This window comes from Rattus norvegicus, chromosome 3 (assembly GCF_021556685.1).
Source record: "Rattus norvegicus strain SHRSP/BbbUtx chromosome 3, alternate assembly SHRSP_T2T, whole genome shotgun sequence".
Lineage (NCBI taxonomy): Eukaryota > Metazoa > Chordata > Mammalia > Rodentia > Muridae > Rattus > Rattus norvegicus.
Genome location: NC_141536.1, coordinates 96,661,237 through 96,685,436, shown reverse-complemented (window position 1 = coordinate 96,685,436; position 24,200 = coordinate 96,661,237). Strand labels below are relative to the sequence as shown.

At 37.3% G+C, this 24,200-nt stretch overlaps 1 protein-coding gene across 3 annotated transcripts in view; it reads left to right on the top strand.

Moving 5' to 3' along the window:
- Ano3 (anoctamin 3) overlaps window positions 1-24,200 on the top strand; it is a 376,269-nt gene that overhangs the window by 330,476 nt on the left and 21,593 nt on the right. For all 3 annotated transcript variants that reach the window (XM_087651939.1, NM_001430402.1, XM_087651940.1), the window contains 5 exon segments: window positions 9,115-9,197; window positions 9,590-9,730; window positions 9,957-10,121; window positions 19,442-19,478; window positions 24,050-24,161. In XM_087651939.1, coding sequence (XP_087508065.1) covers window positions 9,115-9,197; window positions 9,590-9,730; window positions 9,957-10,121; window positions 19,442-19,478; window positions 24,050-24,161 — 538 coding nt within the window.

Sequence of the window (24,200 nt, the reverse complement as noted above, 5' to 3'; positions counted from 1 at the left end):
GAAAATCAGTTAAAATTCTAACAAGCTGTGTAGCTGGAGAAACAGCTTAGAGGTAAGAGAGTGTGCTGCACAGGGTTTAGGATCTGATTCGAATCCAAGCAGTTATGTAAACATATGGGCCTGAACACACATGCACCTGTAACCACAGTACTACATGGTGCTGTGGGGCTGTGGGTGGGTACAGAGATCATTACCTGGGCTTCCTGGCTGCAGCCTAAGTCCAAACTCAAGGAGACGTTTTCTAAAAGAAAAGGGGCAGAAAGCAGAGAGTAAGCCAATATTCTCTGCAGGCCTCTGCAGGCCTCTGCAGGAGCACATACAGGTATGCACAACATACACACACACACACACACAGAGAGAGAGAGAGAGAGAGAGAGAGAGAGAGAGAGAGAGAGAGAGGAGAGAGGAGAGGGGGGGAGGGAAAGATGGGTTAAGAGCTGGAAAAAATCAAATGAAAGAATTTAATAAACTATGTGAAGTATTTCAAATTCTTTTGTAGGTTCATTGACCTTACAGGTAGGGTAAGGGATGTTTCAACAACTATGAGATTGGCTTGCCTTTTATTCTGTGATTTCTGTATAAATAAACAACTTGAAAGAAACCAAGCAGCACTAACCTCCTTTATATAACCCTACATTTCTTTTTTCTCCCTGATCATTTTTTTTTTGGTTCTTTTTTTCGGAGCTGGGGACCGAACCCAGGGCCTTGCGCTTCCTAGGTAAGCGCTCTACCACTGAGCTAAATCCCCAGCCCCCTGATCATTTTAACACAAGGGACTATAAGCAGTCAGTGCCTGATCCCTTGTTTGTGATGAGTAGGAACAGTCTCTGTTACTCTGCAAAGAAAGAACGTGATCAGAGAATGCTCGTCTAGACGTGTCAGTGCTCTGGCGAGCATGCATGTACTCTGTGATCTACTTTCCACAGACAATTACTATTAATCTATGGTACAGGTTCTTTGAGCCTAACCATGCTGCACCTCTATATACGCAAATGGTTATGTGCAATTTCACTTCCAAACTGCCTCACATCTGTCCTGCATTGACATTTTATTCCATCTTTAGAACTGGAAATGGCTTCCATGTCATACACTTTTATCTTAAGGTATTTTTATTTTAGCAACTAAATTAGTTTGCCACACCCGTCCCTTCTTCACTGCCATATTTCTTCTGTTGCCATGTTCATGTCAGGCCACTGTGTCGCTGTGCTTCTACTCCAGGCTCCCACCTGTGGGTTTCATGTGATTTGATTTCTTCTATTATTTCTGTTCCCTCACATCTCCAGGACATTTATTTCACAACAGTATCACAATTGTCACAGGCAGCTCTCAGATTTCCACTCTGAAATATCAGCATCTCAATTCTCATTTCCACCCAGTAATATCGAAGGATGCTTTGATGGTAGAGAGGTAGTAATCTGAGAACTAGGCTGATTTCCATTGTTCACTTCAGCTTAAAAAACCCCAAATGTCTAATCTAGTCAATAATCATTACTGCTGTGTAACACATCTTGTATAGACATGCACGATGACATCCAGACTCTTGGTTATAATTGTAAGATTGAACATTAGAGATGCTGTTAAGTGATGCATTGCATGATTTTTAACTGCTTCATATATAGTTACAAACTGATACAAAATGAAGTCACTATTTCCATCAGTTTGACTTATAGCTTACATCATTAACAATCAAAACAAACAAATACAGAAACAAAAAACAAAACAAAGAACTAATGTTATGGAGTTGTTCCCAGAGGTATTAAAGTAATTGACTTGAGGCACAGACTAAGCAGTGAAATTTTTGGATGCTGTGAGATGTTAAGAACAATAAATCTGTTAGATTCCAATTTCTGTGTCTCTTAATGTCCCTACTCTCCTATCCTCTAAATCCTGTCTGGGCTACATAAGGAGGGACTGGCAGAAAGATATATGGGAATAAGAGGAAAGAATCCTATAAATTCTGCAAAAGGAAAAACACTAAATGTCCTTCCATCTTCCATACCCGTCATTTGAAAATGGCTTTCTCTTATGGAATGATGTTCAGCAATATATAGATCTATAAGTCAATTTTTTTTATTTTTTAAGAGCAAACCATGACTCTTATTTATATTGAAAATAGATTCTTCTCTCATACAATACATCCTAAGTGGAAGGAGTCCTACTTCTTCAAGCACCACTCCACCCTCCCATTCCCCTAGATCCATTCCCCCTCAGGAAAGAGCAAGCCTCCAAGAGACAACAATGAATTATGATAAAAAACAAGATAACAGTAAGGCAAGTAAAAGCCCTTATTTTGAGGCTGGACAAGGCAACCCAAGAGAGGAAAGGGAAGCTAGCTGCTCTGAAATACTTTTTTTTTAATTAAAAATGTATTTAGGTCTTTAAGAATTTTGTAATTGAGGCTGGAGATATGGCTCAGTAGGTAAGAGCATTGACTGATCTTCTAGAGGTCCTGAGTTCAGTTCTCAGCAACCACATGGTGATTTACAAGCATCTGTGATGTGATCTGATGCCCTCTTCTGATGTGTTTGAACACAGTTACGCTGTACTCGTATTCATAAGTACTTTTAAAAATTTATTACTATTTTTTGCAGTCCAACCATTGCTTCTCTCCCAGTTCCTTATCTCATTCCTCCTCTCTCCTATCTCTAAAAGGATGTCCCCATTCCTGCCAGGCCTCTACTCTCTGGGGCCTGAAGGCTCTCCCAAGTTTGGTGAGGCTTCTCCCTCTGAAGCCAAACTAGGGATCCTCCATTATACATGTGTTGGGTGCCTCGGACTACCTTGGATATACTGCCTGGTTGGTGGCTCAATGTCTGATAGATCTCAGGGGTCCAGGTTATTTGAGACTTCTGGTCTTCCTACAGGATCACCCTCCTCCTCAACTTCTTCTAACCTTTCTGTAATTTAACCACAGGGGTCCCTAACTTCAGTCCAATGGTTACATATAAGTGTCTGCTTCTGTCTCAGTCAGCTGCTTGTTGGGCCTCTCAGAGGACAGCCATACTAGGCTCCTGTTGATAAGCACACCATAGCATCAGTAATAGTGCCAAACTTTGGAACCTCCCCTTGAAATTGATCCCAAGATTGGTTGGTCACTGGACCAGCTTTCCCTCAGTCTTTTCTCCATTTTTGTCCCTGCAGTTCTTGTCTTTTAGACAAGAATAATTCTGGGTCAGAATTTTTGACTGTGGGGTGGTCACCCCATCCCTCCATTTGATGCCCTGTCTTTCTACTGGAGGTGGATGATACAAGTTCCCTTTCCCCAATTTTGGGCATTTTATCTAAGGTCCCTCCCTCTTTGAGTCCTGAGAGTCTCTCACTTCCCAGGTCTCTGGTACTTTCTAGAGGATTCCCTCAACTCCCACCCCCTTAAGGTTGCGTATTTTCATTCATTTTGCTGGCCCTCAGGGCTGCTCTCCTGACTCCCCACCCACATATCTGATACTGTTCCCCCTTTTCCCTCACCTGCCCCTCTTTCACCCAGATCCACCCCTTCCTCTGCCTCCTGTGGTTATGTTCTTCTCCCTCCCAAGTGGGATTGAAGCATCTTCATTTGTGCCCTTCTGCTTTTTTAACCTTCTTGAGTTCTGTGGATTTTTATTCTATGTATTCTGCACTTTTTTGGCTATTGTCCACGTATTCATGAGTATACACCATGTATATCCTTTTGGATCTGAGTTACCTAACTCAGGAAGAATTTTTTCTCATTCCATCCATTTGCCTGCAAAATTCATGATGTCCTCGTTCTTAATAGCTAAGAAGTACTTCATTGTGTAAATGTACCACATTGCCTGTATCCACTTTTCCATTTTGGGACATCTGGGTTGTTTTCAGCTTCTGACTATTACAAATAAGTCTGCTATGAACACATGTCCCTGTGTGGGGCAGCTTCTGGGTGTATGCCCAAGATATATCTGGTATATCTGGGTCTTCAGGTAGATTTATTTCCAATTTTCGGAGAAACCTCCAGATCAATTTCCAGAGAGGTTTCACTAGTTTGCAATTCCACAATAGAAAGTTGGAAAGAGCCTGGAACTCATTGGCACAGAGGGATATTTCCTAAACAGAAAGCCAATGTCTCAGGCTCTAAATTCAAGAATTGATAAATGGGATCTCATGAAATTTAAAAGCTTCTGTAAGGCAAAAGACACAGTCAATAGGACAAATTGGCAACCTACGGATTGGGGTAAAAAAAAACTTCATTAACCACACATACCATAGAGGGCTAACATCTAAAATATATAAAGAACTCAAGAAGCTAACCTCCAAAAACCCCAAAAATCCAATAAAAAATGGGAAATATAACTAAACAAAAATCACAACAGAGGAATCTTGAATGGCTGAGAAGCACTCAGAGAAATGTTAAAAGTCATTAGTTATTAGAGAAATGCAAATCAAAATGACTATGAGATTCTTCTTTATACCAATCATAATGGTAAGATCAACAACTCAGGTGACAGTACATGTTGGCAAGGATGTGGATAAGTACTTAATCTTTAAAAGAATTTTGTAATTTGTGTCTTAGTTTTATATATCCCCTTCCCAAACTCCTCCCAGATCCATCACTCTTCTATACCCACTCAACTTAAAGTGTATTTTTTAACCCATTAATTTCAATTTCTGGTGACCATCCAGTCTCTGATGGATGGTTTTCCTCTGGAGTACGCTCGACTTATCATGGGTCACACTCTTAGTAAAAACTGACTCTTATCCAAGCTGCTCTAAATGGCCAATAGTTTCTTAGTTAAGGGTAGGTGCCTGTCATGTGCATGTAGGCTTGGGTTCTGGAACACTGGCTATAGTTAGTCTCTGTAGGAGATCTTTGTAGGTGAGCATCTCAGACTGTAAACATCCAGGAAGATGAACCTATAAATATTGTTGTTTCACACAGTGAGCAGTAATTTATAAAACTTTATACTTCAACTCCCTAGAAAAACTTTACTATCGCTCTTGAAACTACTTATATGGGTAATGTCTTTGCTGGTTTACCATGGACCAATTGGTCTCAGGGTCGTCAACTGCCCTTATGTATGTCAAAATAAACCTACACTTCAGAATTCACTGGCTCAGGGCTTCCTCCCCTCCATGCCCATCTTTGTTCTTTATACTGGACTTCGTTGTTAGTCAAAGCCTGCTGAGGTCTTGTGCATCCTCTGTCAACTGATAGGAATTCAAATGTGCAATAGTCTTGCTGTGTCCAAGATCACTGTTTCTTTGTATTTATCCACTTCCTATGGCTCTTGCAATCTTTCTGCCCATTTGCTGCCATAGCCCTTGAATCTTAGAAGGTGGAGTTGTGACATAGATATTCTATTTAGGGCTGAGAATTTTACATTCTCTTATTCTCTAACCTTGATCAGTTGTTGGACTCCTTCTCAGTCTCCATTTACTGTAAAAGGAACTTATCCAATGAAAACTGACTGATGGATTAATAATATAGTGGCATAATGACAAGTTATTGGAAGTTGGTTTGATACTATAACTATTTAAAAGAGTAATAGTAGTAGGTTTTCAAATATAGCCTGTAACCTGTCTAGGATAAATCATGGCATTAGGTATTGATTTAAACTTGTGGAGTGATCCCTAAATCCAATTAGAAAATAGTTTGTAACTCCTGTAATATGCAACTGTCATACCAGTGGTCATATCTTGCCAGGGCATTCATGATTGTAGTTTTCAAGGTTCATAACTGGGTGATATTGATGATAATGTTTTTCCTTTACTAATATGCATAATACCTTCCAACACTGTGAGAGCCTGAGAGTAGGGATACAGCTTCAAGATAAATACTGAGTTGAGTTTTCTGTGCTCTATGATTCAAATATAAGACCAACAGAAATAGGCTCTAAACACAAGATTCCGGATGGTAATGAATAGCATCCTTAATGTGCTCCAGTAATACTTGGATCCATAGGACCTCACTAGATAACAACTCAGACGTAGAACAATAGGATGCTGTGCAACCTTTTCCCCATGTTGTTGTAGATTACAGGATGTGAATGTTTAGTGGACTCAATCACTTCCCAATTACAAGTGAGCCACATTTGCTTCTGTATTTGGATTCATTCATTCACCTTTTACTCTCAGATGAGTTAGACTCATATTTCAACTCCATCCTTTCCTTGGGTCTTATCATAAGGCAATATCTTTTCTTCACTCCAGGCTCTGTAAGACAAGGTAACTGTTCAGTGTTTTCTTTTATTGGAGTCAAGAGTCAGCCACAAACCACAAGAACACTGATCTCAGTCAAAGAGGGATTGATTATTGAACACACACCTTAATCCTGAGCAATGGGGGTTGTAGCGCAGAATTCAGCGTTGATGCTCTGGTGATGAACATTTCTCAGTGCCAGCTTATAAAAGGAAACACACACACACACACACACACACACACACACACACACACACACCCCACAATGAGCTCATACAAAAGTACAGGAACTACTAGCAGGTTGGTAATCAGCTCTGACTCAAGCTATTTTAGACATTACAATTTATCTTGACCTTTGAATTGATGGGTCTTTATGTGAAGCTTTGTGGAATTTCTTAAGATTAACAAGCCTCATACAGAACATAATAAGAGATGCGATCAGCATAACCCTGCTCTGAATCAAGTTATTTTTCTATGTCAATGACTAATAAGCAAGTTATAGCAACATTATGAAATAGCTGGCTGTCAAGGAACAAAATGACTACAGATATGCTGGGGGATAGGCAGAAATCGACATGTTTTCTTCTACTCTCCATGCTTATAATTTGGGCTGATAGCTAAGTTAAAACTGATTATGTGGTATGATATAGTTGTGGAAGCCATAACTCCACTGCTAAGCATAGGAGTTAAAATTACTGTGATATCATAAAATGCAAGCCTTGAGTAGGACCACGTTGTTGTCTTGAGGATCTAGACAAGGAAAATATTTAATCATCTTTATTTTTAAGTTAACTTTTGCTGCGTATATTGATTCATGCCTCTAATATTAACACTCTGGAGATGGGAGCTGGACACTCAATGTTTCGTGGCTAGCCCGAGACACACAGTAAGTTCTAGGCTAACCCAGCATTTATAGTGAGAAACTGTTTCAAAAGAAATAAAAGACTTACTTATTTCTTGATGAGATTATAGATTAATGGTATAGAGGAAACTATGTCCATCACTTGAAAAATCAACAACAACAACAACAACAACAACAACAACAACAACTCCAGAATAAAGAAAAGACAAGTGTTCTAAACCTGTTGTTTCTGTCTGAGACAAATTCTCATTAAGCAATCCTGGCTAGTCTAGAATTTACTGTCTTGAAGGGGCTGGCCTAGAATTCACAGAGATGTACCTGCCTCTACCTCCCAGTGCTGGGGAGAAAATGTGCTCCATCGTTCCCAGTTGTAAAACTACCTTTAAGAGTAAAACTTCCAAGCCTCAAAATCCATAGACTAAGGACAATATGAGCTTCCACTCTAAGCACCACTTTTATTAACGAATATACTATACTGACCATTTGGTTAATTGCTGACAGCAATGAGTGTGATAATTTTTTAAAGTAGTTTTTTTTAATTAATATCTTAGGCAGGCATTTATAAGTAATGAAATTTATCCTTGCTTTATGCTGGGACACTAAATTATTCTCAGAGCTTTTTTAAAATTAGTTTTAAAAATGTGAATATGAATTCATTTGAGATCTCAAATAAGTCATGTACAAAATGAATGTATCTCAATGAGAAAGAACTTATAACACACAACCCAACTGAACGCCTGTTTCAATGAAAATGCCATCCTGTCTAGACTCAGTATCTGTTTTTGAAGGTAATTGCTTTGAAACTCCAATCATTCAAGATCACCTTTATTTTATTTAGATTTTGTGTTAAGAGTTTTCTTCTTCAAGTGTGTGCTAATGAGGAAATTTAAGAGGCAATCCCATGCTCCCACCCTGGTCAACTGTAAGCCTTGACTACAACTGATGTCAATTAGTGTGTGATTGTCCATGTTAAAATGTAACATGGTCTTGGCTAGAAAGCATGGAATATTATCATTGCTTAATTAACACTGTGCCTTTTTCCCATTCATTCTCTCTCTAGAGAATTCATTCTCTCTGTTTCTCTGTCTCCCTCTCCCTCTCCCCCTTCCCTCCCTCTCCCAACTCTTTCAACCCCCCTTCTCTGTTAAATCCCTCTGTTGGTAACAATGATTGTAGTCTCTTGTTTTAAAGAGCAATCCAGTGCTGGGAATCATCTCTTGTCTTTTAATCAATGAAGTCCGGTGATGGTGCCTCTTTTAGCCATTTCTAATCCTTTAGGACTTTTCAGGAAATCAGCATATAGTATAAATGGTCGGTCTAATAATGGCAGGAAACCCTGCAGAATGCAGCAGCTAGACCTGCTCAGGGAAGAGCAGCGGCCCTGGCTCTCCCACCATTATGTACTCTGATTGCAGACCTATACATGGAGCACCTTTGATTTCAAATCCAATTGAGTGATCAATATTTTCATTATCTTCTTGACTAGTGTAAGAGAATTAATCATTTTCTAAATAAAATTAATGACACCTTGAAAGACATTTTATAATTCTTAAAATGGGATTAAAATGTAAGGTAACTTAAGGCATATGGTATTTAATTAGTAATTTATATTCAAACTTTTAATTATAAAGGTAAAATAAAAAATTCAATATTTCATCCTTTCCCACCTTGCACTTTATCTCTTTCTCTCACACCGCTTGTCTCTGGTCTTGGATTAGTAATGTCGGGTTTCGATTATCTTTGGTAAATGAAAATTTAAAGTTTTGAGGTAATTTCAAATACTGCTAAAACCTAAAGAATTCATTACTCTAATCTTGACCCTTTCTCCTATCATCATTTTTGATATACAATGCCAACAAAAACATTATCAATTTTAGTGTTAAAAATTGTCTCCCTTTAGGCATGCATACACAGATCTTCCTATAAACACCAGAAAGAAAGATGATTTAAATCAAATTCCAATATTTATTTATTAACAAATCAATCACTTTAAACAATTTGATTAATTATATGATGGAATATACCTGCCTGAAGAAAAGCAACATGTATGTTTTAGGTGGAGAATTATTGCATTATTATTATTATTATTATTTATTTTATAGCCACTGTCTTTCTTGAGTTTTGGAAAAGGAGAAGAAGCATACTGACTTATACATGGGACCTTATTGAATGGGAAGAAGAGGAGGTAAGATATTGGGGAAATAGAAGTTAAGAAATCTGGGAAAGTACATAAATCTCAGAGCTACTCAGTGCAGTAACATCAAACTAGAAATAGATTCTCATCTCTACATCATACTGACAAGATTCTTTACTTTATGAAGGTAATACAAGCCAAGGGTGAAAAAGTACATTGTTAAAACCATTTCTACAATGTTTTCTTAAAGCGGATCCATAGAAAATTGTCCTAAATAAAATACACCAGGCATTTAGTTGAGCTATAAGTGGCATTCCTCTTTAGAAGGTTGCATCTTTGTGCAAACAATGCAACAGCAGGATATATTCAAGAGTCTGTATTAACTCTCGAAAGATGTTTTTATTTTAATTTGTGGACTTAGATAAACTTAGTTTCTCCCATAGGAAACACTTCGTCCCCAGTTTGAAGCAAAATACTACAGGATGGAGATAATAAACCCTATCACAGGGAAACCTGAGCCTCATCAGCCTTCATCTGACAAAGTCACACGACTTCTTGTGTCTGTCTCAGGGATCTTCTTCATGGTAAATACGGCCATCAGCACTATGAGAATGATGCAGGATTCTGTTTTTAGAAGGATATGCTGGTACACCAACTCATTTGTAATCCTAAGAATGCAGAAGAAAACTGTTTTCAGTGTCATTTTAATATATTTCATTTTAATATATATCGTTTAATATATATGTGATTTGCTTCTCGTTTGTTAGTAACACAAACATACAGTGTCCTTCTTGTTTTTGCGCTCTGCAGATCTCCTTGGTCATCACAGCAGTGTTTGCAGTTGTGGTGTACCGTCTGGTTGTCATGGAGCAGTTTGCATCTTTCAAGTGGAATTTCATCAAACAGCACTGGCAGTTTGCTACATCTGGTGCTGCTGTCTGTATCAACTTCATAATCATCATGCTGCTGAATCTTGTAAGTGTTCGTGGCATTATTTCTCATAGGCACACAAACAGTCAGAAAGGACTGTATCTCCTTAGTATTGAAGTCTGTCGTATGATGGTGCTTTTATATGTGTAGGTTATAGTAGGGAGTGAGGTAAGTACTTGTTAGTATGAGTTGCTTTCATGAACTTGTCTGTGTCAACAACCCCATTGCTTAGATCCACTCAAAATAGCAAAGCCTCCCCTTGTCATGCTCAGGGAAATAGAAAAGCATTCTCTCCTGCTCCAAGGCCAAATGTTGAAAGCATGCACAAAAATATGTCCACCAAAGCTTTCTCCCCAAAATGTTTATAGACTGAAGGCTGTTATTGTACAGACATTGCTCCTGCTGGGATTAACTGAACCTGCCTCCCTGTTTAATTGTATGTAATGAATATGCTGAGCTTCCAGAATGCTGTAGCTTGACTGTCTTAGAGCCCAGTCCAATGGATAGCTGCTTTTCCTCCCATGTGGCAGCACATCTGTCTTTTCTTCATGCCCTTTCCATCCCAGTGAGGTCAGTCTTTGAAGGATATAGAAAGTTATCTTCTTTGACTATAAAGGATTATTATGTCAGATTATTATGTGATAATTTATAAATGGAATACTCTTTGTTTAAAAATCTCACATGTATGTATTGACTTGTATTTGAAATGTCTATTATGAGATAGCCAGATGTTTGTTACTGGGCTAGCTCTTAAGAGCTGTTGTCATTCAAAAGTTACTTTCTGCAAACATATAAGACACTAATGATCAATTAAAGATAGTATCTGTTCTTTCAATTTTTTATCAACCCCATAAGGTAAATGGTATATTAGGTATATTAATGAAAATACTGGGTTTCAATAACTTAAATAAATTGGCTCAAATATCATGTATCTATCTATCATCTATCTATCTATCATCTATCTATCTATCTACCATCTATCATCTATCTTTCTCCCCACCATTCTTGCACACTCTCATTCTTATACAAACATAGAGATATACTATTAATGCCAGTATAATTTTACCATGAGGTAATAGTTATAATTAACTTAGAAATACAAAAATAATAGTATTATGTCAAGGAATATGCGTTTTTATTCAAATATTCCAGATATTATGACATATTTTCCTAGGAAGGACTGGAGTCATTTTTTTTATTTAAAATGGTCATAAATACTTTAAGAGAAAAATGAATTACCAGTATGAGAAAAGAGTATATTTTACTTCCAGGCCAAAAGTTAACACTTTTAAAATAAATTCCACTATTCTACTTCGGTTTAGTCTATAAAAATAGAATGTTATTTATATATACTATCCCCCAAACAGGCCATGAACTTATTTCTGTTCCTAGATCATATAATGTTTAATGAACATTTGCCTTAGTTAGGGTTTTATTGCTGTGAACAGACACCAGACCAATGTAAGTTTTATAAAGGATAGCATTTAATTGGGGCTGGCTTACAGGTTCAGAGGTTCAGTCCATTATCATCAAGGTGGGAACATGGCAGCATCACAGCATCCAAGTAGGAATGGTGCAGGAGGAGCTGAGTTCTACATCTTCACCCAAAAGAAGCCAGGCACAGACTGAGCATCCCCAGGCAGCTAGGAGGAGGGTCTCCCAGCCCACCCACACAGTGATACACTTCCTCCAAGGCCACACCTTCTAAAAGTATTCACTCTCTGGGCCAAGCACATGCAATCCATCACATTCCACAGACTGGCCTCTATAGGCTTGTTTAAACACATAAGTCTATGGAGACCATACTTAAACATAGTATAATGAAAAAGTACATTTAGTCCAACTTCCAAAGTCCCCATAGTCTATAGCAGTATCAACAATATTAAATGTCCAAAGTTCAAAGTCTCTTCTGAGATCCATCCAATTACTTAACTTTATCCCCAAATTAAGACAGGCAACCAGCTGGGCAAACTTCAAACTCTGCCGTCTCCATGTCTGATGTCAAAGTGGTCCTCAGATCTTCAACTCCTTTTTCACCTTAGTTGAGTGCAACAAACTTCTTTCACCTGAGTTGGTTCCACTCCCTGTTCCCAGCTTTCCTCAGAGATAGCCTGTGGCTCTGGAATCTTTACTATCTTTGGGTCTCCAAGGCAGATTCAATGTTACAGCTTGTTTCAATATCTTAGATCCACACATGATCCTCCAAAGGGCTGACTTCACTTCTCCAGCTCTGTCCTCTGTAGCACTCAGGTTGATCCACCCCACTGCCTCAGCTGTTCTTGGTGATCATCCCACAGTACTGGCATCTCCAACACACTGAGATCTTCTGTTGCAATTAGGCTTCTTCACCAGTAGCCTCTCACAGGCTCTTTTCATGATGCCAAGCCTCAACTCCTTTACATGACCCCTTCAGTCCTGGGCCATCAGTTGCAACTGAGGGTGTACCTTCCCCAGTGGCCTTCCATGGCCTCTCACGGTATCTAGACTCAGATTTTCTTCATGACCCCTTCATGCCTTCAAAACCTGTACCACCTGGGTAATTCTTACACACTACCAAGTCCAGCCACAGCACAAGATACAACCTTGGCATCTCTGGAACACAGCTCTCAAAAAAAAAAAAATACTTCCCAGAAGATTTCACCTCAGTGATGCTGACTTTTTTCTTAGCTCCAACTAACAGTATCAATTGTCTCCTTCTCCTCTTAAACATAAAGCCAGAGACACATGGCTGAAACTGCTGAGTTCTGCTGCTTACAGGAGCTGGATCATGCCTCCCTTGTTTTATTACATTATCACTAGTTTCCTCTTTTCTAACTCCTTCACTGCCTAAACTTAGCTGTTCTGGTCTTGCTCTGTAGATAGACCCTGAATTTAGAGATCTGTATGCCTGTCTCCTGTACTAAGTTGCCTGGAGCTAATTTAGCTGGGTGGGATCTTGCCCCAAGGTCATTACTTCTTTAATTCAATTTAATATCCTTGAACACAGGATTCAGCTCCATTTCAATTTCTGGGTGTCCCTTTAATACTCAAACCATATATTTTATTTTTCTAGAATATATGCACCTATATACCTATCCCATTCTAAGACACATTCATCCTCAGCTAAGCTTCTTACAAAAGGTTTCTTTTTTCCATCCTCTTAATCCTAATAAACCAAACTTCACCTAAGTCCTCACTTATGCACCACATTCTAATTTCACTTCTGTAGTTATCACTTGTCTCTTTAACAGGGCTTTTCTCCACTACCTATCTCTATCTTAAGTCCCACCATTGACTAGAATCACAAATGACTCTCACAACTGTGGTTTTCTTTCTCTCCTATAAGCTTCAGAGCAGGGACTGGGCAGATGGTTCAATAGGGAAAGTATTACCATGCAAATGTGTACCTGAATTTGGATTCTCAAAACCCGATAAAGCAAGCCCACACCTCCAAGTACAAACATATGAATATCTTATGAATATTCCTCTCCTCTCCTCTCGTCAGTCTGTCTGTCGGTCTCTCTGTGTCTCTCTCTGTCTCTCTGTCTCTGTCTCTGTCTCTCTCTCTCTCTCTCCCTTCTTCTCTCCCTCTCCCCCCTCTCTCACACACAAAGACACACACAGATACACACACACACACACACTCACAAATTAAAAAATGTTAAATCAATATGTTAAAGAAAATAAATGATTTAATACAAAATTTTCTCACCAAGTGTCTGTATTTGGTGGAGGCCCAATATACTTCCTAGAAAGACCTCTGACATTAGTTAAAGCCAGAACTAATTTAGCCATTAAACCACTTGGCTAATAGCCTCACAAGCTTACCACCTTAACTGAGTGACTTGAAAGCACAAGTCTTTTCTTAATACTGCAAGTCAGATACCCAGAGTCCTAGGAGAACTCAGACTGAATCAGCTTTCCATTTCACATATCTCTGTTCATTTTTGCATTGATATTCAGTGATTATTAAACTACAAACACATCTTCTCCCTTACAACTAACCACGCAGATGATTTGTAAATGAATTTAGCATAAACAGGGTAAATATACAGCCAACTGGACCAATGTGAAAATAATATTATATTCTTCAGAGTTAATCAGTGTAAGTTAATAATGCTCTTCAAAAATTACATATTTATTTCCTATCCAAAATGTTAAAGCACTTCACAATTATTAAACACTCTTGCCAATTCACCTGAATATACAGTATTAATTGGATACAAATAAGGCCATAATAAAATATCAAATATATTTTCAAAATGTTCATCTCACCATACAAATGCTACGTCCTGTTATGTTATTTTGAGGCCAAAGTCATTGTGCAGTTAAAAATGTGCTTATGAAGGACTGAGCCTAAGTAAAGATATTCTATTACTCTAATGGGCTTTTTAGCTCTAATCTGAACACATTAAATTATGAAATGTAGACATGAAAAATTTTTTAAATCATCCAGATTTCTTTAAATCAGTAATCTCCAAGGCTCTTTAGGAAATATAAGGGATTCCACAAACCATATGCTATTCTGAAGTGCTTTCTTCTCCTTTTCTTTCTTTCATCCTATTTCTGATTACTTGTTGGGAGTTTTACTTCTGAATCTCTATTATCCAGCACCTGCTTAGCATTGTCTATCTGCTTTCTAAGTTCAGCAGTAGGCATTGAACAGCTTAGTCTTCCTGTGTCTGTTTAGCCCCTTCTCTGACTGGCCACAAAGACATTGAAAGAATCTGTGTGAATTGCACAATTGACTCTTTTCTTTAGTACCTGAGATTGTTTAATGCCTGTCAGTCCCTCTGATGTGAATTATAAATGTGTTGGCTAGGCAAAGGAGACACTGCTTTATTCCAGCCAGTTTTCTTTTCTTTAGAAAGTTATTCCTCCTTCCCTCTGCCCCTCCCTCTCTGTCCCCCTCCCTCTCTTGTCTCCATGTCAGCTTGACAAACCACTTTCTCTTCCCCTGTACTTTGCCAATTCATACCCCTAGTTTCTTGGGTCACAGAGCTTTCTCTGTCTGAAATGTTCTTTTTTTCCTTTTGTCTCCTTGGAGAATATCTCTTCATCACTGAAAATAACAGTTAAGGATCATTTCCTCCATAAAGCCTTTTCTTGGTGCCATGCATAGAATAGAATTGTCTCTTTGTTTTTATTCTTGTCATGAGGTTCTTGGACTGCCTGCTTATTCTCATCCACAGTAGTCACTAGAAGAATAAAACCATCTCTGTGAACACTGTTCTTTGCTTCTCTTAACTTTATCCCACTGAGTTCACTTAGCTGAAGCCATAGCTTCCTCTTCCTGCTGGAGTTTGTTGGTATATTTTAATCTAAGTCCCAGGTGTTTGTTTAATGCTAGTATAGCATTAAAAATACATCCTTTGAGTAAATTTGAAGGTTTTTATTTTCCAAAAGTTCTAGTATCCTGCATATTATGTGACCAAGATAATTTTTGTTATAATCTTTGTGTCTTTTAATGTACATTTTAATTTAAACTAAATCAAAGGCCATGCTCCCCTCCCCACAATACACAATTTGACAGAGGTAAATCATGACATCTATAAATAAATATCCAATTGAGGATAAAAATATATTCCACTGTAACCAAATTTGGCCATAATTTCATTATACTAATCATGAAAATAATTTGTAAAATTTGTCCAATTTAACCTAGCTAACAAACAGCCTGAAGTAGTTCCTTTGTGACAACAGGAAAACTGTATTAAACCAAAACATTCAAAATTTCTTTGATGGTTCTGAGCCAGTTAGTCCCTAAATTAGCATTAGACAGACCACTAATTTGTGAGATATAAAATAGTAATACTGATTCACAGCCAAGATGAGAAACTTCAAAGAAAAAATAAAAAACAATTCAAGCATAATTAAAAGTTCAATTTCCCACTTTAACATCCATTTGCCAAATTTATAATTAAAAATCGGGAAGGACAAAGTTTGACGAAACAGAGTTGCTTGCCAGTTCCACCCCTTCCCTGACTTTGTTTCACCTACTCCTGTTACTGACAACACTACAGCCTCTGTCACATCCGGGAAAGTTCCCAAAAGTATTTCAATGAAAACAAAAATGGAAAATTGTTCCAAATATATCCTTCCTGCTCAACAATTAAGCCTTAACTTATTTTTAGCACATTATAGTGAAATAACTGCCTAACATAGTAATTATAGAGTATTTCTTGAACAAAAATAGAAAAAAGGAAGAGAAAGATGAAAGAAAGAAAGAAAGAAGGAAAGAAAGAAAGAAAGAAAGAAAGAAAGAAAGAAAGAAAGAAAGAAAGAAAGAAAGAAAGAGAGAAAGGAAGAAAGGAAGGAAGGAAGAGAGGGAGGGAGGGAGGGAGGGAGGGAGGGAGGGAGGGAGGGAGGGAGGGAGGGAGGAGAATCTGAGTAGATGCACTCCTGTGCTTTGTCACCCAAACCTTTATTGCAAAGTCCACCAAAGAATGACTTCTTCTGAGTCTTCCTGTGATCCTAAATGTGTTTAGTATACAGAATACATAATACAGAGGCAGGGGTGCCTCAAATATATCAGACTAATGTTTATCATCCACATCAGTTCTGTAGTCCTCTTTATCTTGGAATGCTACCTGTAGAGACCAGAGCATGAATTTCTATGCTTATTTCAAGGTTCTAATCACTGCTACCAAAACCCTCAAGACCTACCTTTGCCTTTCCTGAATGCCTGTGTATCTTGTCACCAATTATGTCAAATAGATTATTATAGAATGTGTGGGTCAAAGATTTGGTCCACTTATGAACTTGGAAAAGAAATCATGCCAAATGACTCATTTAGTAAAAGGCATGATTTTCTAACACAATGTGTGTCCATGCACATGTTTTCTAGAAATCCAGAAGGTATAGACACTAGAAAAGCAGTCTCTCAGACTCTGCAAATCTGTTTAGAATTTGGTTTTTCAGTGGAAGCCATGCTCTGATGCAGAGACAACACACACTAAAACAAGTGCAAAACTCCCTGATATGCCTTTCCTGGATTTGCTGCTCTTTCTCCCTGGTTGATTTTTATATAATACACATTTTGTATAACACACCAACAAAGCATTAGTTAAAAGCTGGTGCCTTTTAAGCTTAGAATGAATTCCAAAATGATTGCCAGGGCCAAGCATGCCCTAGAAACCTGTTTCCTTCTGGGATTACTCTGGTTTATCAATTACTAATTTACTCTGCTATTTCTGCCATTCCTGTCCTAAGTTTTGCTCATTGTGAAGAGACTGTCAATCTTAGGACCCTCAGAGACGATCAGTCTCACAACCTTTGCATCCTTGTTCATTTTTGTCAACATATTTTCTCAATGAATATTTCTGCTTGACACTCTTTCTTGCTTCTGAAGGAAGCATTATGTTCTGAAAAAGACTTCCCTACTGTAAAGTGAACATTGTCACTGGTTTTTGGAGACAGGGTTTCTTCCTGTGGCTCTGGCTGTCCTGGAAGTCACTCTGTAGACCAAGCTGGCTTCAGACTCACAGAGCTCTGCCTGTCTCTGCCTCCTGGATGATGGGCTTCAAGGTGTGTACCACCCCGTCCTAGCTTTACCTCTTGACATATGTGTTGGCCATTTGTGCCTTCCTACTGACAATTAAGGTCCACGAAAATATAGCCTAGATCTGGGTAATCATCTGTTACTTGATTTTTCCCAAATACTATCTAACATAATAGAAATGACTAATGAATGTTTAATATAAAACAGTATATGCCAAAAGAAATTCTACTTAATGTATGTAACAATAGGTAACTTTAGAAGTTCCCCAAGATGTATCATGTTATCATATAAGTATTAGAATGAGAATGCGTGTCTATTATTGTTCTTGTGTTTTTCCTCCCCCAGTTATATAGGCATTGTATTCCTCATATTGAAATTCACACAGAGACAGCTTACTTTCTCAACACTGTTGCTACCATATATCACACATTTGAATGTATATAAGGCATGGATTCTTCCTGTCTTTAGAGTTATTCTTAACAAGTTGTTTTGTGAACTGATAGTGGAGTGTATCATATGGGTCATACCAATTAGCTCTGTCATTTGAGTCTAGACTATTCACATTCTTAATTATCTTGGATAAGTTTCTAACAGAAATTTGTAGCATTCCTCCAAATGTTATTGTCATCTCTTGGGGCATCCAGCTAAAGATGTTTCATCACAGACATAGATGGGTTCTATGTGCCAAGTTCTAAGATAATGCATGGATGGTAGAAAGTGTTCATAACAGAACATTCTAACCGTACTTCTTGCTAGATATTTTATTCTGTCAGGCCACATGACTGATATCCTCAGTCTTATTTCTCTGTTTTTCAAAATGGTGTTAGTATACTTACTTGACAAAATTGCTGTTCTCTAATTACCTAATGGAAACTGCTGGCACGTGTGAAATACTGTAAATGGCAAACACTTAGACTTGGATTTCAATCCTCAGGAGGGCATTCAGCTCAACGCTCACATATAGTATCTAGTAAAATGTTCCTTGTCAGCTAATAAAGTCCACCCTGTTAAAATCCCTTGGGAACCTGTTATTGTCATCTAACTTTATAACATGTGAGGCATGGGAAAAAGCATGGTTCAATAGTAATAACAAGTGCTCACAAAAATCAAAGTAATCTTGCTTAAAATTTGAAAATAGTAGCTCATTAATAGGAGTAAAATTTTAAAAATCAATAAACAAATAAATAAATAAAAACAAACACCCGTATTAGAGAGAGAATTTTACCATAATATAATTTGTCCCAAGATAGTCTTGACCTTAAAAAGAGGTAGATATGGATCATGGCTAAAATAAAATAGGAATGGTTTTATTGAAAGAACAGTCAGAGAATATGAGCCATTCATTAAGTAATCAAATACATTCCTTGAATTCTGAATACTGTGAACATGACTATTGTTTGGTTTTGTTCTTATCTATTTTGTATGTACATACATGTGTCTGGGTGTTTGTCATGTATATATAGATATTTGATCCGTCCAGCAGAGGGCATCAGAGTTCCCCAAGGCTGGAGTTGCACACAGTGTGTATCTCATTTTAGCCACTTACAAGCTGAACAAATTTTGTTAACTTTGGTCTTTGTTTAGGAAGTAGATATTCAATGAAAATAAAAATAGCAACAGAGAGCAGATAATAAGGTGTCGACATACACATGTATTTCTAAACTCATTTGTAATTCAGTATATATATATATATATATATATATACACACACATACATACATACATATATATACACATGTGTATACACCACATACTGCATTAATAAATATTTCTACTTGCTAAAAATGTAGAACCTTGTAGACACAATTTAGATACTTCTTTGAAACTGTTAAAAGCTAGCACTAGATAAAAGAAGAATAATATTTATCTGTATACTCTTTTGCAGGCCTATGAAAAAATTGCATACCTCCTCACAAATTTAGGTAAGTTCAGTTTTCTTAGTTTACTTGTAGTAAGTAAATAACTCTGCATATTAGCATTTAGATCTTTTGCATATTTTCATATTTTGTCTTCAGTTATGAAAGTGTTTACAAATATCTAGGGAGATGAGCAGCTGGAAATTGCCTCATCATTCATTCAAGCCTTTTTCTTAGACTTCTGAAGTCTTTGCTGCTCCTTTCTTTTGTATGTGAAATGTGCTGAGAAAGGGGGTCACAAACATACTTGACCTATGTCTGTAAGGAATTCTTACAGGAACTAATTTGATTTTCTCTTTTCATCCAGTAGAGCATGGGCTATGAACTGAGAACTTGTGAATTGAATTTTTTGTTCAGCAACTTATTCTAGTTAGCTACAAAGCAGTGATCAATAGCTTATCTCTTGACACCTTAAATTCATTGATTGAAATGAAGATACTATTCCCTCTTTCTCCTTCCTGCTTTCTGTCCTTCCTTCCTTCTTTCCTTCCTTCCTCCCTCCCTCCCTCCCTTCCTTCCTTCCTTCCTTCCTTCCTTCCTTCCTTCCTTCCTTCCTTCCTTCTTTTCCTTTGTTTTCATTCTTTCATTCTTTTCTTCTTTATCCTTACTGTTTGTTTGTTTGTTTGTTTGTTTGTTTGTTTGTTTGAGACAGGGTTTCTTTGTGTAGCCCTGGCTGTTCATAAAGTCACTCTGTAAATGATGCTGCCAAACTCAAAAGATCCTGGAATTAAAGTATGCACCATTGTGCCACCACCACCTGACAAGGATAATATTTTTACAGAATTTTATTTAGGATTACTGTGATATATTTCATATTTTACCCACTAGTCCTGAAGAAAGATAGCTCTAGTAAGCCTATGACCTGTTTGAATACTGAATTTGATTTCTGTTTGTTCCTCTTATCTCTACATTTTGATGTCTTTCTTGTAAAAGACTTTTCTGAAGTGCTGGGTAAATAATGAATCTCATTCACTGAAAGTCTTGAATTACCTACATCTGTCTGTCTGTCTATCCATCCATCTATCTACCTACCTATCTATCATCTATCATCTATATTGATCGATTGCTCTGTCTGTCTAGTGTGTGAGTGTGTGTGTTTGCATGTGTGTGTGTTTGTGTGTTTGTGTGTGTGTGTGTGTGTGTGTGTGTGTGTGTGTCTGCCCACCATGGTCCAATGTAGAAGTCAGATTTTTACATCTACAATGTGTGCTTCAGAAATTGAACTTGAATGTCAGGTTTGGCAGCAAGCACAACAAACCAAAACAAAAGTATGTGATTGACTACGAGTTACCAACACGCCCTATAGAATGAAAAAGTTTCCATCTTTTTTTTTTGAAAAATACCTACTGTTAGATTTTTAGATAGTGTCTCAGATTTAGCAATTTCCCTTCAGAAACATGTTTACTTATATTTGACTCCTCTTCCTGTCTGCTGACTCAGGAAAATAGCTATGGCTTTCAGAATACATTTGTGCATACAATTTCTCCCTTGGGGCGCTCCAAGACACATTATCACTGGTTCTATTTTTTTATGGTACTTCTGATTCTTCTGCCTTCTATGATCTGATGAGCTTGTCAAGGCATCCCTTTGGGGCATTGCCCTTCTTCAACTGCTAGCTCCATACTCATTAGTTTCAAGCTCTGCTGAATACTTAGTTACTTGATACCAAGTCTTTTTCAACTTCAAGAAAACAGACTTCTTCCATCTACTGACTTTTCCTTCCTCCTTATCTCATTAGTTATGATGCTTCCATATTAATAACTATTTGAATGCTTAGGCTTGTGGGATTCAGTAAGGGTCAATCTGAATATGTACATTGCAAATACTTTAAAAAAGAAAAGAAAGAAAAAGATAAAGAAAAGAACGTGAAAAGGAGAGGTTCATTTCTTGACTTCCCTCCAACCCAAAGTTCATTTCTTAAACAATTATAAGAGTTTTCCCCCAACCTCTCCATCAAAATGAACAAAAGTTATCTTCCAAGAGTCTGTCCTCTGATGACTACAATTAGGCAGGAAATGCTATAAGTAGCTTTGTTTGCTTGTTTGGTTGGTTGATTTGGTTTGGTTGTTTTTTTGGAGACAGGTTCTCACTATGTAACACTGCCTCCCTGGAACTTACTATGTTGATCAGATTGGTCTTGAACTTACAAATATCCTCCTGTCCCTGATTCATGAGTGCTGGGATTAAAGGGATGAGCCAAGCTTAGCTCTTTCCTTAGTTTTTTTTTTCTTTTAGTGTAGGTTTTGACATTGAAATGTTTGAATAGTTTCCAATTTGTTATTGTAGATCTACTGCCCAACACACACTATGTGTGTGTGAAGAGTCAATCATGCATTCATTTGTTCCTTCTGAGTTCAATTGTTTCATCTAGACAATAAAGTAATTGAGCTATATTATCAGAAGCTTTCTTGCAGATTGTTTCAAAGCTCTCTTCTGTCTCTGATACCTATGTTAATTTCTTTAAAGATATTTTACCTCCAGAACAGATGAATTAAAAAAACAAATGAAGATGGGTGGGTTATTATTAATAGGAAAAGGAAAAATGGCTGTTCTAAGTATTAGGAATGTCAAAGCTTTTGCTTAGTATTTTATTAATTTTTGACAAATAACTCAGTGATGGCATGGTTTCTGTGGATCCATAATTCTTAGTAAATAATCACGGCAAAATTGATATTTTTTTCTTTTTCTTTTTCTTTTTTTTTTTTTTTTTTTTTTTTTTTTGGAGCTGGGGACCGAACCCAGGGCCTTGCGCTTGCTAGGCAAGTGCTCTACCACTGAGCTAAATCCCCAACCCCCAAAATTGATATTTTTATGTAAGAAAATCTGACTGTATGATTGTGCATACTTTTTAAAAATCTCTTTGGCTAAGCTAATATTTGCTTCATATTAGAAATTAGATCCTACTTATCAAAGTGAAGGAACTCTAAAAAAATGCTTTTTGGGTTTGTTTCCTGTACTTTTGCAAATATTTGGTTTTGAGAAACCACAAAAAATGATTAAATCAATGTTACAGTTGACACTTCTTAAGATGAAATGATTACATATGCATTTCTCCAATATGGGCTTTATTTTACTTTAGGTTTATGGTTCCTGAAAATTGTATCTGATGATTATTAGTTGTTTTTTAAAAAAGCATAGGTTTATGGTTGCTGAGAATTGTATAATGATGATTATTATTTTTTAAAAAAAGCAATTATCTATAGTAATGAGTGGCCTTAATTACATAAATTCAGATTCTGGGAGGTAAACTCAATCAGGACATGCAAGTTTAGGTTTTGTCAGAGGTCAAACTGAGTCATAGCATTGCCATCTTAAAACTCAGAAACCACATACTTCATAGAGAATAAATTTTTAAATAAAGAAATTAACATCTTAAGAAACTAATTTGTGACCAGTGGTGATATCAAGTTTATAACCAGTAGCTAGTTTATTATCAATAGCTATGTGCATTAAGAGAAAGCTAAGAAATAATTTGGCTATAAATATGTAACCCTAAAAAACAGAATTTATATTGTCAAAATTTAGAGTTCATTTTCTCTTTGAAGTTAAATGCTCATTCAAGATGAGCAAGAATTTGCTCCATGTAAAGATGGCATAGCATATGGTAAAATAACTGTGTGGTTATTTTGGTAAAGAACCTAGGCAAATACTAAAAATCGCTGTCATTATTGTCAACTCCCCTTGTTATATTTATTGATAGATAGTAAGTTATTCCAAACTCAGTCGCATAGGACAATCAATGCCTGGGAGAAGTGGGGTGGAGATTTGGTAGCCAAGATTAATTTGTTAGGCAGTTTCCCTTGTTCATGCAGTCATCGGCTGCTATGTAGACATCTACAGTGGTCTTTTCACTGACATGCTAAACCTCATGTGGGATCGTGGGGATGGCTGATCTCTTCCATGGCCTTCATCTTTTCCCATGTCCCTTTCTGAATGTTTGCCTTGTGTTTGGGTATAATAGTTCATTAGGAATTCTTGCATGACATAGGGAGAGACACATAGAAGTGCTTATCGTGCTCCTACATCTGGACTTCCTAGTCTCTTGTTGCAAGATTGAGTCACGTTGCTCAAGGTCAAAGTCCACACCAGAGGCAACTGTATCTGGATAAATGTAGATCCTAGAAGGTACAACTCACTGGATATATACAGCTCTCTAGTGAGAAACGTTCATGCCAGAAACACTGAATCTTGGTAAGAATATACAGAAAGCTGAATAGCTCACTTTTAATCCACATTACCTTTCAGAATGATTTTATCCAATTAAATCTTAAAAATCTAGACTTTTTGATGATTTCACATGTGACCTATATGAAGCTTTTATTGATCCAAACAGACCTTTCCACACCAGAATCTTCCTACAGTGGCTAGAGTTTTATTCTTTCATATGCAACATCTTTCCATTTATTTTTATTTTGTAGCCTATACACATTCTCTTTGTCTATTTCACTGGAGGACTGAAAAATATTATAAATAACACTGATGGGTTTTTTGTTTGGTTGGTTGGTTTTGGTTTGGTTTGGTTTGGTTTGGTTTGGTTTGATTCACCTCATGTATGTCAATGCCTGTGTTTCTCGCAGAATATCCTCGAACAGAATCAGAGTGGGAAAACAGCTTTGCTTTGAAGATGTTCCTTTTCCAGTTTGTCAATCTGAACAGTTCTATCTTCTATATTGCATTCTTTTTGGGAAGGTGAGTTAATTTTACACAAGCTACTGTTGCCAGGGAGAA